Genomic DNA, 18,024 nt, shown 5'->3' on the forward strand with positions numbered 1-18,024 from the left:
AGGTCATACTGGCTTATGTAAGCTGATGTTTTTTGAGGAACAAATTCATCTAGCTTGTAACCATTGTAAGTGATTTCTCCAGAAACCTGAATATAAGTAAAAGCAGCAGAATATCACAGGGATTGCAGTATAGGGAAATTCTACTGGTTCTGTTCCTTATATTAGTTTTTGAAAGACTTTTAAGAATTCCATCAAGGATGAAGTAACAGAAATGGCACTGCTAAGCACATTCCTTGTTAGTCTATGGTATGCTCAAACATGTTTGATATATGATTATGATTTATGAGAACTCGGATACAAAAAGATACTTGAAATAAATGATATTATCCGATAACTTTAATCTGTTGGTGTGTTTAAAATACATACCTTGAGAGACTGCTCTAGTTTTCCAGCCAGTGCCTTTAACAGGGTTGTTTTCCCACAGCCTGGTGGACCAAGAAGAAGAGTAAGCCTGCATATAAAAACATTTTTTAAAACTTAGCAATTTGGCCCCTTTTATTGTAAGATTTATAATATTTGTGGTCACAATACGATATACATGCTTAATGTACTTGTGAATTTTAAGGTACTGAATTCAGAAAGACAGAAAACATGTGCTTGAGCACACATTCATGTGCACAATTTTGTCACTAAATGGCAGAAAAAACAGTAGGTGTTAAGCAATACACTCTTTACTGTAATTTGAAATTGGTGAGAAACCACTTAAATCGTTAGTTTCACTCCCTATTTTTAGTCTAGATGATATGAAGTGCATTGTTGGCATTTGTAAGCTACCTGGTATTTGAAAATAACATTCGCATATAACATATGCACTTACCTTGATGGCTTAACGATGCCACTCACATTATTCAGAATGCTTATCTCTGCTCCTTGAGAGTTACACGATATAGTCTTCATGAAACCCTGTTCAAAGGATAAATTTAGCTTATGTTATGATGAACAAATGTAAACATTTCTTTGCTTTTCTTTGTTCTTCTTAGCTTCTGTTTCTTAATATTGTTTTGTATATAATTCGGTTTCTTAGTGACCTGATTAGGTTCAGAGAGGAAGCATGCTTACAGAAAGTGAGCTAGAAAAGGAGTTCCATAGAGTTGGGAGTGCCTTCCCTTGAACAACCTCACATTCTGCTCCTACATTCAGGTTCTTGTACTTGATCTCCACAGTAGGTAACTTCACATTGACTCTGAAAACAACCAATATGTCAATTCTTGAAATAAAGTACCAACATCAACTTGCACACCATGTAACTGATGATGCAAAGTGATCCTAGTAATCAGAAGTATGTCTCTACAAGATCAAAGTCTGAAACTGAAAAAAAAGTAACAAGCAAGTAGAATGGGGGAAACAAAAGGAAGTTTCGAACACCGAATAGAACTTTGAAAATAGGTCAAAAGCTATCATATTTTGCAATTGGGTCCATACCAAAATCCTCTGTGACCAAAAAGACAAATTTGAAGAATTTGTTACTTGTAAATACCCCCCTCCCCTTTACCAATTACTCTAACCAGAATGTTACACTTATTCTGTTTTTGACAACACTGATTACAGCTTGATCAATGAAAGCAGGTGCAAATATACCTGTCCATCCTTTCTCTTAGTTTCTGCAGCAATTGGAGGTTATCATTCTCAATGTGCTGTATGAGCCTGTCAATGAACAAACGCTTTTCCACTGCTCCAAGCTTGGTAACATCAACCACTCTTTTGCTGCTGCTTCTCCAAGCTCCAAACTTTTCCACTGTTTCTCTGGCCTTGCTGCTTGTACTGTCCTCCTGAGTGATATCAACAAAAGAAGTCTTGATCCTTTTGAAAGTTGGTAGCTTCTCTATGGCAGCCCACTTGGACTGAAGCTCCTTGTCTTCCTCCACAAAAGAATCCGCATCCCTCTCAAAGGTCAACACATGGCCCTGAGTCCTTCCTCTTGGAGTTAACTCCATTGGAGTTGTGTTGAACTGGGAACTTTCTGAAGCAGCTACTACTGGAGCTGTTGAACCTCGAGCTCCTCACAATTATGCCAAAAGTTGCCAATGATTGTCACAGTTTGTGGAGGGATGCATGGAAGGGAGAAAGAGAAGCTTTCACACAGAAAAACCTATAGCAGCCACCTCTACTGTGGTCCCTTGATTGGGAAACAAATCCAATCTGGTCATATGATTGTCAAGGTTCATTCAATTGCAAGAAGAGAGCTGTTTTGTTACATCTACAACACCAAACAATGGTTGTTGTGCTTCTTTTATTTTGTTCCTCTCTCTTCATTTCCTTGTTATATTATAATACCCTCAAATTCATCATTGACCAGCACAGAGAAAGTCCTTGTGGAGATTGATTTTTCCATAAAAACCAGTTTTTTAGTTCATATTATAATAACATGTTGTTTTCTTTTATTCAAAGGTAGCAGTCAGTGCAAAAGTGATTACTGCTAACGGTTGCCGTATCTTTTACATTAAACTATCTGCTTCACCCACATTTCTGAGATTTACTACTATTATGTTAAACAAGTTATAACAATTTTATGACATCATAAAACTTTACTTAAAAAAAAACAAAAAACTTGACCTATTTTAAACATGGGTGTAATTTAATAAGCTTTTTCAATAATTTAGGAAAAACTAATTTTAATTTATCAAAAACTTATTTTACTTTTTGTTTCATAAAATTGTCCTAAAAATATCCAACAGCTTAACTAATTTTTTTACTTTTCTAAATGGGCAAAGTTTTTCAAACATAAGTACCCACATTTGTCTCTCCCATAAGCACTTTTGTCTTATTTATTATTAAATATTAAAAGTTAGCTTGAGTATTTTTCAAAGTTCATTGCACTAGCTTGTGCTTAGAGGCACACTTGCCTAATTTTTACTGGGGTGTGGAGCCATGGGTATTCCATAAAAGTGGACTAGGAAAGTGCAAGGAAATAACCATACAATTTTCTATTATTAGCATCAAGCTATGACTAAGAAAATATATTTTTAGAAAAAATATAAGAGTTTTGGCAAATTTGAATTAAACTTTATGAAATTGAAGTAAATTTCAGCATGAATTTGTTGAATAACTAATTGATGATGATGCATGTAGACTTTCAAAGTTCAATGGCGGCTTATTGAATAAAATATTCTGAAAATGGAGAGCGAGTTATTATTGTTTTTTCAGAAGGTTTGAGTGATCTAGATTAGATTGAAGAATTGGCTGGACTAACATAGTATCTGCAATGTGAAAATCACATGATGTGTGTTCTGTCTTCAAATGTTGCTTCGTTGGTGTTACCTGTCATTTTCAAATAAAATAATATATTATAATTAGTGATTTTTCTTTTTCTTAAAAATATATTATGCTTTTAGGGGCACATAAATAAAATCTTTTACAGTGAAATTTTAAATAAATTTTTACTTTATTTATGATTGGCTAACACCGTAACTAACTCTGACTTTTCCAACTATATATCCGATTACTTTTATTTGTTTGGGTTTGGTCCGCCACCTTTCCTTTTATCGTTTTTGGGTTTAATGTCTCAATAGGTTCTTATTTTTGTCAAAAATTTCAAATAGGTTCCTTTCTTTTTCGGCGTCTCAATCAAGTCCTTATTTTCTTAAAATTGAATCAAATAAGACCTTTCCGTCAAATTGAGATGACGCCGTTAAGAAGGGTATGTTAATCGTGTAGTTTTTTATTATGTGGCATTGAAAAATGTGACTGAATTGTATTTTTTTAATTTTTAAATTAAAAAGTGAAGTATATTTTGTATATTTCATTTTTCAATTCAAGAATAAAAAAATACAATTCAGTCACGTTTTTAATGCCACGTATCAGCATACCCTTCCTAATGGCGTCATCTCAATTTGACGGAAAGGTCCTATTTAGTTCAATTTTACAAAAATAAGGACTCAATTGAAACGCCGAAAAAGAAAAGGACCTATTTGAAATCTGTACGAAAATAGGGACCTATTGAAACATTAAACCTCGTTTTTTAATAATTTAATTCTAAAATAAGTTTAAATTAATTTCAAATATTTTCCAAAATTATAATAAAATAAACTTAATTTCAAACGGTAAAGTACTAATTAAGATAAAAAATATTTTTAAAATGGCAACAACAAAAATGTGCGGCTCCCATAAGTATCTTTTCCTTTCAACCCCCAGCAGTGGGTGCATGGCCCGACAGCTTCTTTTGGAATTTTCTTATTTTTTTAATTACAACTTGTTGCAGACACAATCATTTTAATTTACTACGAAATTACCACGCATAACATGTATTAATATATATAAAATAAGTTTTTTTCCAAAAAAAAAAATATTATAGAAAATTACATAGACATGACGAGAGGTTAAAAAAAATACATAATATCATTTTTAATTTAAAATCTTTAAAAAAATTATGAGCTTTTTTATATGATATAAAAACCTTTTTATTTTTATTTAACCTTAAGATTTTGAATGGCTTAAGCCTTTATTTGAAAACTTAAATCCATTACAAGATATGTATATTATTGTTAACTTAAATCCATTTTAATATATAATAGATTTCAACATGTTGCTATATAGTTTTCTTATTCAGGTAAGAAGCTAAATTTATTAAAACTTTCTTAGAAAATCTTGTTAATTTAATTAAAATGTTTGTTTATAATCATTTTACGAATTAAAAACACTTATATTTATAATAGATTAAGAGTTAATTGTGTTTTTTCTTGTATTTACTTTTTCTTGTATTCAAAATGAATAATTTTTCTAAAAAAAATTCATGAATTGACTAGGCTGATAGGATTTTATGCTTGGTCTTTTGAACTTTTTTGATAAAAAGTTTTTTGGTTATGTAACTTTTTCTAATCATAAATAATGTGAGTCAAGAATAAATTATGTGACCATATGGAAGAGTTAAAATGACAAATCTAACAATTGTTATTCCCAATAACATAAACATTAACAAACCTTTTAAAGGTTAAGGTGTCATGCCCTGCGATTTTTAAAATTTTTATATTAAGAATTTTTTTATTTTATTTAACATATATATTAGAAATTAATGGAAATTAAAGGGTTAAATATGTTTTTAGTCCCTATATTTTGGGACGATTTTAGTTTTAGTCTCTCTTTCAAACTAAGGTACAATTTAGTCATTTAATTTTAGAAAACTCTGGTTTTAGTCTTTTTACTATTTTTTTTTATTTTATTTACTGTTTTATGGTAAAAAGACTAAAATCAGAGTTTTCTAAAGTTGAATGATTAAATTGTACCTTAGTTTGAAGGAGAGACTAAAACAAAAATCACCCTAAAGTATAGGGACTAAAAACATATTTAACCCAAAATTAAATTAGATATCTTTATATAAAACACAAGATTGAAAGTAATAAAACATAAACTAAATTATAACAAATAACAAAAATATTTTTTTATTTATTTTTTCATTATCTTTTAAGCTTTTCACATGTTATACTTATTTCATACTCTCACATGTTTATTTTTTGTTTACCAAGAAAAAAGAAGCTAAACACGAACTCATTATTTTTGTTTTCATTTCTTGTATGTTCTTTTTCATTCTTGGAGGAAAAAAAAAAGTCTTTATTATCTCACTCAATGAAATATTAGTTTTATTTATTTTTTATCCCACAAGCTTTGTATTTTTATTTGTTACGAATATAGAAATATAGAAAAAAAAAAGCAATGCACTTTGTCATAACTATTTTTTAATCATGTGATATATTATTTTTTAATCTTAAACTTGAAAATTGTATATTAGTGAAGAATAAAATGATAAAATTATTTTAAAAGTGATTAAAGGAAAACTATTCGTAAAATTAAAGGCAGCACATATTTAACTTATTTAAGTATGATACTGATTATTTAATTTTTTAATTATATAAGTATATTTTTAAGATTCAAAAAATCATAAGTGATGAAGAGTTTTGATATTAATTATTTGAAAAGTGATTTGGAAAACCATCATCAAATATAGAATATTTATTGAATAAAATAAATTAAATTAAAAGAAATTATTCGAAAAACAATAAATATCAAATAAAATTTTAAAATTAGAAATTGAATGTCCTATTTAACTCCTATAAAATCAATAGTCAAGTTTCGTTACTAAACACAAACCATTATAAATGTTTTCAACTATTGTTATTAGGTAATGTATCATTGCTTTTGTTGGGAAAGATATGAGATTTAATTTTATTATTTTGTTTTTCTTGATTTTACAATTATTTTTCAATTTTTATTTTATTAAATGATAAAGTAATTAAAATTTATAAATAGATAAAATTAAAAGTAAAACCAATTTGTTAATAAATATGTATTATCTTTTTAAACAATATTATTTAAAAAATAAAAGTATAATATATGTTTCTAATTTTAATTTTATTAAATGATAAAAATAATTAAAAATCACAAAAGAATAAAATTAAAAATAAAAAATAATATAGAAAAATAATTATTATTTTAAATATAATTTATTTTTAATAATTTATTAAATGAACAAATAATTAAAAGTTTTAAAAGGATAAAATTAAGAATGAAAAATATTATAAAAATATATTTATATTTTTAGGACAAATCAATTTTAAAAATAAAAAATTACTAAAAAGAGAAAATATTTTCCATGCACATGTGAAAATAAAATAAATAGAAATAAAAAGAATCAAGAACTGGTTTACTTTTTTAACACTCAAATTACCAAGAACTTGTAAAAAAATAAATATAAATAAGAAAGCAAATTACCAATATACAATGACTAAAAAATTAATTTCTGACGCTCTGTTCGCTTTGAGGTAATTCACTGTACAGAATGATTTGCGCAGATAAATTTGCGATTAATTTTATGTTCGTTTTCATGGATTAGCATAGATTTGTGCAGATAGATTTGGAAGATATAAAAAAATTTCATTCCTCGCTAATAGAGAAGATTTGGAGGTGATTGTAATAAAAAGTCACTTTTATCCCTGGTATGAAATAGCTTTTCCAGAGGGTAGATACATGCACTGCTGTGTAATAAAAATATTCATTCTAAGGGTGGTTTTAATAATAATAATAAAACTAATAATAATAATTATTATAAAATATTATATTATTATTTCAATTTATTAAATTATAATTTTCTTACATTGTAAAAAATAAATTTTATTTTTTTCTTCTAGTAATTTTTTTTTACAATTATATATAACATTAATAATTATTATCTTATATTATTTTTATTATTAAGGGTATTTTGGTAATCTTCAATTTTTATCAATTAAACAAATTTTTTTATCTATCATATCAATCAAATCCTACACTAATTCTCACAAATTTTACTTCCAAATTTACTCTCATTAACCTTCAAATTCACTCAAAAAAACAACAATTAATTCATCTTCAAATCCCCTCAAATCCTTCCACTTACTCTCCCTCAATTCCTCTCCCTCAAGAGAACACACCCTGAATGTTGTTATGAGCGTGCAGTTAGAATTTCTGGAGGTGTAAGAAGCAAAACCTCTAATTGTTTCACTCTACACTTCCAAACCTTTCATCCTCCACCTCCAAACTTTGATTAAATACCTATTTTATCCATAATTAAAATGTTTTTAATTTTTTTTAAACAAAAAAAATATTAGTGAAAGATTCTAAACATTTCAGACATTAGGTTTTGCAGTGCATTATCTTTCTCGGGCTTTCTCTCCCTCACGGCAACACACAAGGCAACTCCAGAAGTTTTGTCTTCCTCAATTCACGCAGGCAACGGCTGTCGTCCGGTCTTCTTCTATTTCGCAGGCAAAGATTCGTCTTCATTTTTGCTTCATATTTGTGCTTCATCTTTCTCAGGCACGTAGCTTCGTTTTCTAATTTCACATTATCCTTCCCTTTGATCTCTTTCGTAGGCAGAGGCACATGTTCTTCTTCTTCTTCTAAACTTCTCTTTCTTCACGCTTTCTTGATTTGGGATCTTGCACTTATGGGTCGATTTGCTTTTTTTTTCCTCCACTGGGTCGATCTCTGTTTCCCCGAAGGGGTTTTGGTTGGCTATTGTTAATACTGTTACGGTTCTTTAGTTGCTGCAGAAACTCTTTACCCTTTCAGGTCTACTCCATATCGAACACAAACGGCCTTTCGCTAAACATAGTTTGTGAAAAAATATTAACTTTTGGGGGATTTTCGGTTTCTAATTAAACTCTGACGTTGTGCTTGCTTAGATATGGTTTGCTGATTAGAGGGTTTCTGTTAATTTTGAAGTTGTACATGCTTGTAAGCATTATATACTTTTTTAATTTAAAACTTTAGTACTTAATTCTGCTTGCAACACTATCTGCTACTGAATATAGACACTCCATTAGAGAGATTTGGTTTGTCACGTGCTTCTACTAGATTGCCTATGTACTTAATTCTGCTTGCAACACTATCTGCTACTAAATATAGACACTCCATTAGAGAGATTTGGGTTAAAAAGAAAACCCCTATGGACTCTCCAACTCGATTGCAAGCTTGGCAGTTTCGCTGAGCTCACCGAGTTCACAGCGAGCCTACCAATCCTGTTCCCAAAATTAGTTTGCTTTTGAGTCAACTCGGATAATGGGTGTGGGAACGTAAACTAAACTGGAACGAGTTTACGAGTTAGGACGCAAGTTTGATAATCATGATGGTGATCCATTATGTTGTTGCCTATGTGTTAATTGCTTTTGGAAATTGAAATCATGCAAAAGGAAAATTATATTGATTCTTGTCTTGTTTGAAAAGACTTAAAGTATATTTTCAGTAAATTCATCTGTAAGCTAATTCCCAATTCCGCAATCTACTCAAGTTTCTTGAAAAAAAGAATTTGTGTGAAAAAAAAAGCTGTGCTTGTTGGGATGTGGTGCCTGAACTGAAGGTTGAACAATATATTCATAAATGCTACAAATCTATTCTGTGCACCATTTTGATATGTTAAAACCAAAAAGCGTACAACAATATTATTTTGGACACACGTGTAGTATTTAATTTTATTTATTAGAAAATAATAAATCTGCGTGAACTATACATATTTTACCCCTAACCGTGGTAGGATAAGACCATAGAGGATTAGATTCTGTCTAATGTATTACATTACATACATATACATTTCAAGATGTACAAACATGATAGATTCTGATGCAGGTTTTATGTTGTCCCGTGTTATATATACATGCAGATAGTTTAGTTGTCAAGTCACATAACAGTTTCGCCACTTAAGATCCCATCGAAATCTGCCAAAATGTCGCGGAAGGGTTTGATGGAGCAAGACCTGAGTAAGTTGGATGTGACAAAGTTGCATCCACTTTCTCCAGAAGTCATATCTCGGCAAGCTACTATTAATATTGGTAATATTTTCGCACATTTTTGTGACTTGGCGCATATAATGTAATTAAAATGCGCTGATTGTGTGCAAGTTGTTAATATTATCCAATCATAGATTACCGTGTATATTAAAACTGTTCACTTTTGTTAAAAATGTATTTAAAGTAAAATACATAGGGTGATTTCGAATTGGTTAGCAGTGTAGAAATCTTTAAGCTGATGCCACATGAAAATTAAACTGTACAAGATAAGTTGTGGTAAGCTTCTCTTTCCATCTGTGACTGTTGATATTGATGTATAGAATTGCNTCCTGACAGGCACTATTGGTCATGTGGCACATGGCAAGTCAACAGTTGTGAAAGCAATATCAGGTGTCCAGGTATTCCTTTGTCTTGGAATGTTTCTCTTTCTTACAAAGTGATTTAGGTTTAATTGAACACCACAACTGGTTTATAAAGTGAGTATTGCCACATTTATATATTTTATATGGACACTATCTTATTGATGGGCTTGGTGGGTGTATCCCATAGTGAGTGACCCTTTAAATATATTTAGGTTAGTCTTTTACAAGATGATTTAGGTCTAATTCAATTCTACAAAATTGTCTTATAAGGTGAAAATTTCCCCCTTTCCCCCTCCCCCACTATATATATATGTGTGTGTGTGATAACCACCTTAATATACAAAGTGCAATTTCTGAATAATAAACCATATATTTATTAAACACGTACTGTTTATCTTTAGATATTTAAATTATTGACCTATTGTTTCCATGAATGTTGTGCAGACTGTGCGTTTCAAAAATGAGTTGGAGCGTAACATCACAATCAAGCTTGGCTATGCAAATGCAAAAATATACAAGTGTGAAGATGAACGGTGTCCAAGGCCTATGTGCTACAAGTGGGTGCTTATTTTTCCATTATCCAATATGATGTCAGTTTATTTTAACTTTTGGTGAGCTGATTAATTGTTTCTTACAGGGCTTATGGAAGTGGGAAAGAAGATAGTCCAATGTGTGATGTGCCGGGGTTTGAAAACAGCAAGATGAAATTGCTGAGACATGTTTCATTTGTGGATTGTCCGGTAAAATCCTGGACTTACATTATTATTTAGGACTGCATAATGCATATTTTTCATTAGATTTTATTTAAGCTATAATATTGGATATACCTGCACATTTGGTAAGATATAATATTGAGACATTTTACTTGTATATATCATCTCTCCTTAGCATATTTTCTATCCTTAAATAGAAGGAATATATGAGATATCGTGTGTAGGTGCATGATGTATGAATATACACACAAAACGAAAAATTCTTAGGTGCTCTTAATGAGCAATAGAGATCTCTTGCTCGAATAGATGTATTCGCCCATTTTAGTTAGTCATTACTGTATGTAGTTACTCTAGTACTGCTATAAAAGGGATATAGTACACATTCAATCTTACATAGTTAGATAAATGTGATGCTCAAGGAGCATAATAGGTACTGGCTCAGAATATTGAAAAATTGTGTTTATCGAAGAAATATGAATGTGGCCACAAGAAGGGGATATATTAGTATGACTCATCAAGGGAAAATGACAATTTTTTGTTATTAGAAGTATTGTTTATGAGAATAGATCATGTTGCATTCTTTTTTTTAGCCATGTGGAAAGAGGTATGGGGAGACCAAGGGCATTAATGAAAGGATCTCATGGTGAATAGTATCCTTGAGAATTTTGGTTTCTAACCGAGTCCAAGGACATAATGCGATCTATGTGACTGGTCTTACGTAGTGGGACACAACTAATGCTGTCATTTGTTGATAGAAAACTGTTGTATTGGGGCCATTCGAGATTTCTGGTTTGTTCCCTTTCTGAATTATTTTTCAAATCTAAATATATCCCTTGCTATTAAGGTTTCATTCTCTTATTCATATATCACCTTGGTCACCTTAATCAGCTCACTAACCTAGTAACTAAAGGTGCTGCAAAGAGCACCTAAGATTTTGTCATATATTTTTTTCTTTTACTCTTGGGTATCTATAAGCAATTTAAGGACAGCTCTCCAATCAAATGGCTAAATCATTTAATATATATTTTAGTTTGTTTTTACATGTATGTGATATTTGTTTTTACTTTACCAATTTCCGTAGGGACATGATATTCTCATGGCTACTATGCTTAATGGAGCAGCAATCATGGATGGAGCATTATTACTCATAGCTGCTAATGAAAGCTGCCCACAACCACAAACCTCTGAGCACTTAGCTGCTGTGGAAATTATGCGTCTACAGCATATAATAATCCTTCAGAACAAGGTTGACTTGATTCAAGAAAATGTGGCAATCAATCAGCATGAAGCAATTTCAAAGTTTATACAGGTGAGTTTTCTTTAAATAGATTTCTTTTACACAAGTGAATTCCTTTTCAATATACATAAAAGTTTCCCCCTTTTTTTTGTGACTTACCAGGGAACTGTTGCCGATGGTGCACCAGTAGTACCCATTTCTGCACAGTTAAAGTATAATATTGATGTTGTGTGCGAGTATATTGTGAAGAANATNCCAATNCCTGAGAGGAACTTTGTTTCTCCACCTAACATGATTGTAATCCGGTCATTTGATGTCAATAAACCTGGTTTTGAGGTTGATGAAATAAAAGGAGGTGTAGCTGGTGGAAGCATTCTGAGGGTAAGTCTTATGGTAAATTTCCTACGTCATGCTTGATTTGCGCTGTTGACTTGCAGTTATCAAGTCAGTAATGATGTCTGGAATGCATAATTTATATAATGTTTGATACTTGCTATTTTTATTCGGAAATCAAGGAATGAAATAAACCTTGTCTGGTATTTACGTAACGTGGCTTAAAAGACTATGGTCAGACTCACCTGAAAAATTTTTCTTTACAGGGTGTTTTGAAGGTGAATCAATTCATTGAAGTTCGACCTGGGATTGTTGTTAAAGATGAGAGTGGAAATATCCGATGCACACCAATATACTCAAGAATAGTTTCNTTGTATGCTGAACAAAATGAGCTTCAATTTGCTGTACCTGGAGGCCTAATNGGTGTTGGGACAACAATGGATCCCACACTGACACGTGCTGATAGGTTGGTAGGTCAAGTTCTAGGAGAGGTTGGATCACTACCTGAGGTTTTTGTTGAATTGGAGGCAAGTAATTCTTAATTATCCATTTGTGCTTGCTGACAGTAATGAGTTATCTATCAAGTTTGATTTTGGCAATTGAAAAGATGAGTTAAGATAGAGATGTTTGTAACACCTTTATTTTGTATTGGTGTTGCAGGTAAACTTTTTCCTGCTTAGACGGCTTCTTGGGGTCCGAACAAAAGGGTCAGAGAGACAAGGGAAGGTATCGAAGCTGGCGAAGGGAGAGATGCTAATGTTGAACATAGGATCAATGTCAACGGGGGCTAGAGTAATTGCTGTGAAAAATGACTTGGCAAAGTTGCAACTTACATCCCCTGTGTGCACTAGCAAGGGTGAGAAGATAGCACTTAGTCGACGTGTTGAGAAGCATTGGCGTCTTATTGGATGGGGTCAAATCCAAGCAGGAATCACCCTTGACGTCCCTCCTGCCCCCCATCTCAGTTGAACGCAGACAAGGCACACCACAGGAAACAACTGCAGCACTTTTAAAATCCCTACAACAATTTAGATATGTGGGAAGGCAGACAATTGTTAGGAACAATTTTTGTGAGGTGGCGAAGAAAACATTTTCACTGTTCTCTATTTTACTTTTCACATCGTTCTAGTTTTATTTTGCCCATCTACCTATTAGAAGTTCAATCGATTGCTTATTATTGGTGCATAGGTCTGTAAAGGTGTACGGATTCAACTCCGTTCCTCTAGACCTAGCCTTAACTAGGACATACCGGGATCGTTTGTTTGTTGTTATACTTGAGATACCAACATGCTACCGTTAAAGAGAATATAAATAGATTTATATATCCCTCTTCAAGAGGGAGTTGCCCTAAAGGTCCAAATCGGGTAGCCCCCTTAATGGCACTATGCTCCCAACGGAGAGTCTCAACACTAAAATTTTGTCCGATGAATAAATTTCTAAGAAACCACAATCCTTAAAAAATTGGAGTGCTTGACTGCGCCGACCGTGGTATACTATTTTACCCTCAGTCATCGGTATAAGATCATCAAACAACTCATAAGTTTCTGGTGCTGGTTGAAGGAGTGAAAGTACTGCAGTTGCATCTGTGATATGCATCTGTGGTTGAAAGTTCTTCTTAGCTTCTGTTTCTTAATATTGTTTTGTATATAATTCGGTTTTTTAGTGACCTGATTAGGTTCAGAGAGGAAGCATGCTTACAGAAAGTGAGCTAGAAAAGGAGTTCCATAGAGTTGGGAGTGCCTTCCCTTGAACAACCTCACATTCTGCTCCTACATTCAGGTTCTTGTACTTGATCTCCACAGTAGGTAACTTCACATTGACTCTGAAAACAACCAATATGTCAATTCTTGAAATAAAGTACCAACATCAACTTGCACACCATGTAACTGATGATGCAAAGTGATCCTAGTAATTAGAAGTATGTCTCTACAAAATCAAAGTCTGAAACTGAAAAAAAAGTTGTGAAAAACTTGTGAATTACATAATTAAAAATAAATAAAAGCTCAAAAACTTTCAAAACTAAATGTAAATCTCTTATCCACTTTTAAACTTCACTGTTTTCACTCAAGTGCTTGCAAGTCAACCCTTCAATCATAAACAGAAGAGAGCACAAATCAATGCTACAAGTGTTTAGAAAAACAACACAAGAACACAACACCCACAAATCCACCTTGTTGCCATTTAACACACTGAGGACAAAATTGACATTTTCACATTCATGAGGTGCACAAGGAAAGTATGGGCTGCAGAAAGAATCCCCTTCACCATATAATTTACTTATAATTCTGTATCCCAATATAATTTCTTCCCGCACCCCATTTATTTTAAAATGACATTTACTCTTTTTATTGTGGAAATAATTTACATATTCCACAATTTAGAAGTTTAAAGTTTAAAAATATTATTAATGATTTCACAATCCAAGTAAACTAAATCTTGAATTCCTTTGTTGAAATGTTTAATACAAAAAATTCTGTCTACGCAAATGAGCTTATCTTGTGATGAATATAACATTCTTTCATTATGTTACTTGAACATTTCCCGAAATAATTTATATCAGTGTAGAAGAGTGACAAAAATACGTATAAAACACTATCATAAAATAACTCATCTAAAATATCCTATCCAAATTAGTTATCATATAACTAGAACTTTAAAAATAACATAACTAATGATAAGAAAATCAAATATATCTATAAAATAATTTTTTTGTTAAATAAAAGTAGTTTAAGTAAATAAAATCCTTCTTTAATATTATTATTTTTACCAATAAAGTAATTCTAATAAAATTTCGTAAACGATACCTGGAGACTAGATGTAAATAACTAAGTTGATCAAAAACCGATTCTGATAAAAAATGTATGAAAATTGAATTGGAAAATCTCAATCGTTTGGAATCTTGCACAAACAAAGACACTCAGAATAAAACTGCTTCCTGGGATGGGTTTTGTTTGCCTAACCACCGTCACCGCCACCGCCACCGTCGACCACCACCTTTGTTAGCTGGTAAGATAGGATTTCTTTTCTTCCCGTTTTCTCTGTAGATTATGAACATGACACCGACAACGCCATTATTGTTCATGGGTCTTTAATTTCCTAATTTTCTCTTCTTCAAATCCCAAATTCTTAATTTAATTGAAAAAAATATATATTTTTGTTGGGGAAGAACATTGTTAAAACTACTGCCGGGTTTCTTTGTGAGAGTTTAAACTGTGAATTGTTATTCTTGATTTGGGCGGCTGAATTGTTTTCTCTTATTTTCCTTGTTCTAGAACACCTTAAACCACCTTGAACAGTCTCAGGAGGGATTGGTGGCCACACGGTTCATTTTTCTTTAATTTTCTGTTTTCTCTCCATTTCGCATCGCTTTCGAATCACTGTTTCCTATAGAAGTATTATATGTACATAATATGTATTCATGACCAACCAACCAAAGAAAACAAATAATGGTATTCAATGGAGAAGCTTTGTTCTCATGAACCATTCTGACCTAATGGGTATGAACAACGAGGTTCTCGATTAGGTGGTTTTTAGGGGTTTAATGGTGGGTGTTGGTGTACAGAAAAGCAGAGGACAGAATTAAACATTTTTAAATGGAGGGATTAAAAAGTAAATTAGTCAAAAATATTTTTATTAATTAATTGGAATATTTTCTTGGTAATAATAAAAATCAAAACTTTCACCAACCCCTGAATATATAAATGAAGAAATGGGTGTTTTGGAGAGGAAAAAAGAATTCAAGTGACAGATACACTTACAAAGAGGAAGAGAAAAGAGATGGCTTGCAGACAATTGTGGGCTTCAAGAGCTGCCTCTTACCTCAGGATCTCTATGTCTCATAGAGCCTTTTCTAATGGTCATCTCTCCTTCTCCTTCTTCTTCCATCTCTCGTCTCATCTCATCTGATTTTCATTTCTTCTATTTCATTGATCACCTACAATTTTGTTCGCCTCATGTCTTTTGTTATGCCCTGGATCTTCTCATACATGTCTTTCCTTCAATCTCTCATTTTAAATTTGGGCTCTCTTAATTTCTGGATTGGCAATTAACATTTCTTGACATGTTTTTTTGTGTATAATATGTAGCATAATGCTAACACTTAGTGTGGATTCGTTCATGAATGTGTTGGTTCCGTTGGCATTTTTTTTTTTTTTCATTTTTTCCTTTGTATTATCTATATATTTTATTGGCAAGGAGCTTACTAAGCGGTGGTGGGAAGGGAAGTGCTCCACCCACCTACCAACAAATTACAATATCCAATTTTTTATGATTAGTTTTTGAACTTTTGTCACTGCTTCACATTCTTAATGGCAGTATTATCTGTCACCTACTAATTATGTTGCATTCTAAACCGAGTGGGCCTTACTGGCCCAAATATTTACAATAATCAAACTGGAGAATGGTGGAACTGGTAATGATAGTGTACGTTGTAGAAGTGGAAAAATGTTTTTATTTCTTAGCACTAAATGTATAATGGAAACTGGGATAAAATTGAATATATATCATGTTTGTATACGATTTCAGAGATTTAGTTTGCTAACTTTTAGTTATCTGTCTAACTTAACTGCCCTTGTTGGATTCTTCCATGTTATACTTGCAGTTGTTAAAGATTTGAAGTATGCCGATTCCCACGAATGGGTAAAAGTTGATGGGAATTCGGCAACCGTTGGCATCACTGATCATGCCCAAGATCATTTGGGTGATGTTGTGTATGTTGAATTGCCTGAAGTGGGAGCAACCGTCACACAAGGAGATAGTTTTGGTGCAGTTGAAAGTGTGAAGGCAACTAGTGATGTTAACGCTCCTGTTTCTGGAAAAGTAATTGAAGTGAATGACGAGCTTAGTAGCTCTCCTGCTTTGGTGAGTTTTATTGATAAGATGTGTGTGCTGAGTTTATGTGCATTAACTACTTTTTCTCCCTGTTGTACTTTTTAGTTTTCACATGCTACATCTTGGATCAATATGCCTATGTAATGCAGAAGTATTGCATTGAATTGTTTTTTTTTTTCTCAGCACCCAGTGTTTTCATGTTGTCCTACGTTTCTTCTTGCAGGTAAACTCAAGCCCTTATAAAGATGGATGGATAATTAAAGTTGAACTGAGCGACAGTGGTGAACTAAACAACTTGATGGATTCAGAAAGGTACTCCAAATTCTGTGAAGAAGAAGATGCACATTGAAATATTTCAGTACATCATGTTTAGGTTGGGAAAGCTAAGAATGGATTGTTCCGTTTTCTACATGTGTCACGTCTTGACTGCTCTATTTTTATTTTTCATGAGCTTGTGATTCAATGGGATGATTTATCACTCTTTGCACTGGAAATATGATAACGTGGTAAATTGATTGCTAGTTTTCTTTCTAAAGTCATGCCAATTTTGTTAGATGATTATGATAGTCCGAGAAATAAGATGGGATTGAGATTTCAAGGTCCATATTCTTTACACATAATAGACACCATTTTTCAAATATTGCATGAAGAAAACTACCCTTATTGCTAGATCAAAATACATCCCATTTCACCTATTTCTTCCATGATTATGTAGGGGTCTTGTTCCTTAATATTTCAGAAATAATTTAATTGAAAGAAACTGTGGCTATTTTGCAAGAATGTAAGGTTGAATCTGAAAAATAAATTATAGATTTACTTATGATGCAGTTTAACTGATGACCTATTAAAAGTGGGTGCAAAATCATTGTAGAGTCATCCAAAAAATTAGGGACAAAAACTTCAATGTGGTTGGTTACAAACTGGCAATACTTTGCTCTTAAGTCATAAAGGAGCTTTGTCTCGTGTTTGTCATGCAAACTGGCAATACTTGTGATTAGAGCTGTGAAAGAGGCCCTATTATAGGCCCTGGCCCTAGCTCATGTGGGTTGAGGCCAAAAAAGTCCACAGGACCAAAAATGCCCCTTATTAAAAAAGCCTCCAGGGCTAAAAAGCTCCAAAGCCCTGTAGGTCAGGGTCAGCCCATGGGCTTTCTGTTTTACAAAAAAAAATTAAATATCCAATAATAAATTGCATTTTTGCAGAGAAAAGGAACATTTATGTTAAGTGTTATAACTTGGAAAATACATGTAAGCATACATGTAAGCATCTTTCTTTTACTTTAATAAATATTTTTACAT

General features: G+C 32.2%; 3 protein-coding genes across 4 annotated transcripts in view; 2 read left to right on the forward strand and 1 right to left on the reverse strand.

Annotated features, from left to right (window-relative positions):
• Positions 1-2,300, reverse strand: part of LOC106768457 (ABC transporter G family member 33) — a gene marked incomplete in the record, with an annotated part of 9,093 nt that extends 6,793 nt beyond the window's left edge. Inside the window, 5 exon segments of the mRNA XM_014653632.2 lie at positions 1-86; positions 367-451; positions 818-903; positions 1,060-1,183; positions 1,579-2,300. Of these exon segments, the coding sequence (XP_014509118.1) occupies positions 1-86; positions 367-451; positions 818-903; positions 1,060-1,183; positions 1,579-1,934 (737 nt within the window).
• Positions 2,301-7,587: 5,287 nt separating this feature from the next.
• Positions 7,588-13,002, forward strand: LOC106768754 (eukaryotic translation initiation factor 2 subunit 3, X-linked-like). The gene is made up of 9 exons (XM_022784015.1): positions 7,588-7,782; positions 9,125-9,293; positions 9,588-9,649; positions 10,058-10,170; positions 10,251-10,353; positions 11,408-11,635; positions 11,726-11,944; positions 12,163-12,423; positions 12,557-13,002. The coding sequence occupies exons 2-9, from the start codon at positions 9,188-9,190 to the stop codon at positions 12,863-12,865; spliced, it is 1,401 nt and encodes a 466-aa protein (XP_022639736.1). The 5' UTR covers positions 7,588-7,782; positions 9,125-9,187; the 3' UTR covers positions 12,866-13,002.
• Positions 13,003-14,734: 1,732 nt separating this feature from the next.
• On the forward strand, positions 14,735-17,328 carry LOC106767441 (glycine cleavage system H protein 2, mitochondrial). 2 transcript variants are annotated; one of them, XM_022784016.1, is made up of 3 exons: positions 14,735-14,902; positions 16,497-16,756; positions 16,950-17,328. In XM_022784016.1, the coding sequence occupies exons 1-3, from the start codon at positions 14,758-14,760 to the stop codon at positions 17,073-17,075; spliced, it is 531 nt and encodes a 176-aa protein (XP_022639737.1). In that variant the 5' UTR covers positions 14,735-14,757; the 3' UTR covers positions 17,076-17,328. The 2 variants fall into 2 exon arrangements, with proteins under 2 accessions (XP_022639737.1, XP_014507821.1); XM_014652335.2 differs by lacking the exon at positions 14,735-14,902 and adding an exon at positions 15,540-15,752.
• Positions 17,329-18,024: the final 696 nt, after the last annotated feature.

This window comes from Vigna radiata, chromosome 7 (genome assembly GCF_000741045.1).
Source record: "Vigna radiata var. radiata cultivar VC1973A chromosome 7, Vradiata_ver6, whole genome shotgun sequence".
NCBI lineage: Eukaryota > Viridiplantae > Streptophyta > Magnoliopsida > Fabales > Fabaceae > Vigna > Vigna radiata.

Excerpts from the sequence above, each read along its gene's own strand:
- LOC106767441 (XM_022784016.1), top strand. The coding sequence starts at position 14,758 with ATGAAAATTGAATTGGAAAATCTCAATCGTTTGGAATCTTGCACAAAC. Across the intron at positions 14,903-16,496 it reads ACCACCACCTTTGTTAGCTG|TTGTTAAAGATTTGAAGTAT; the intron begins GTAAGATAGGAT and ends TTATACTTGCAG. Across the intron at positions 16,757-16,949 it reads TTAGTAGCTCTCCTGCTTTG|GTAAACTCAAGCCCTTATAA; the intron begins GTGAGTTTTATT and ends TTCTTCTTGCAG.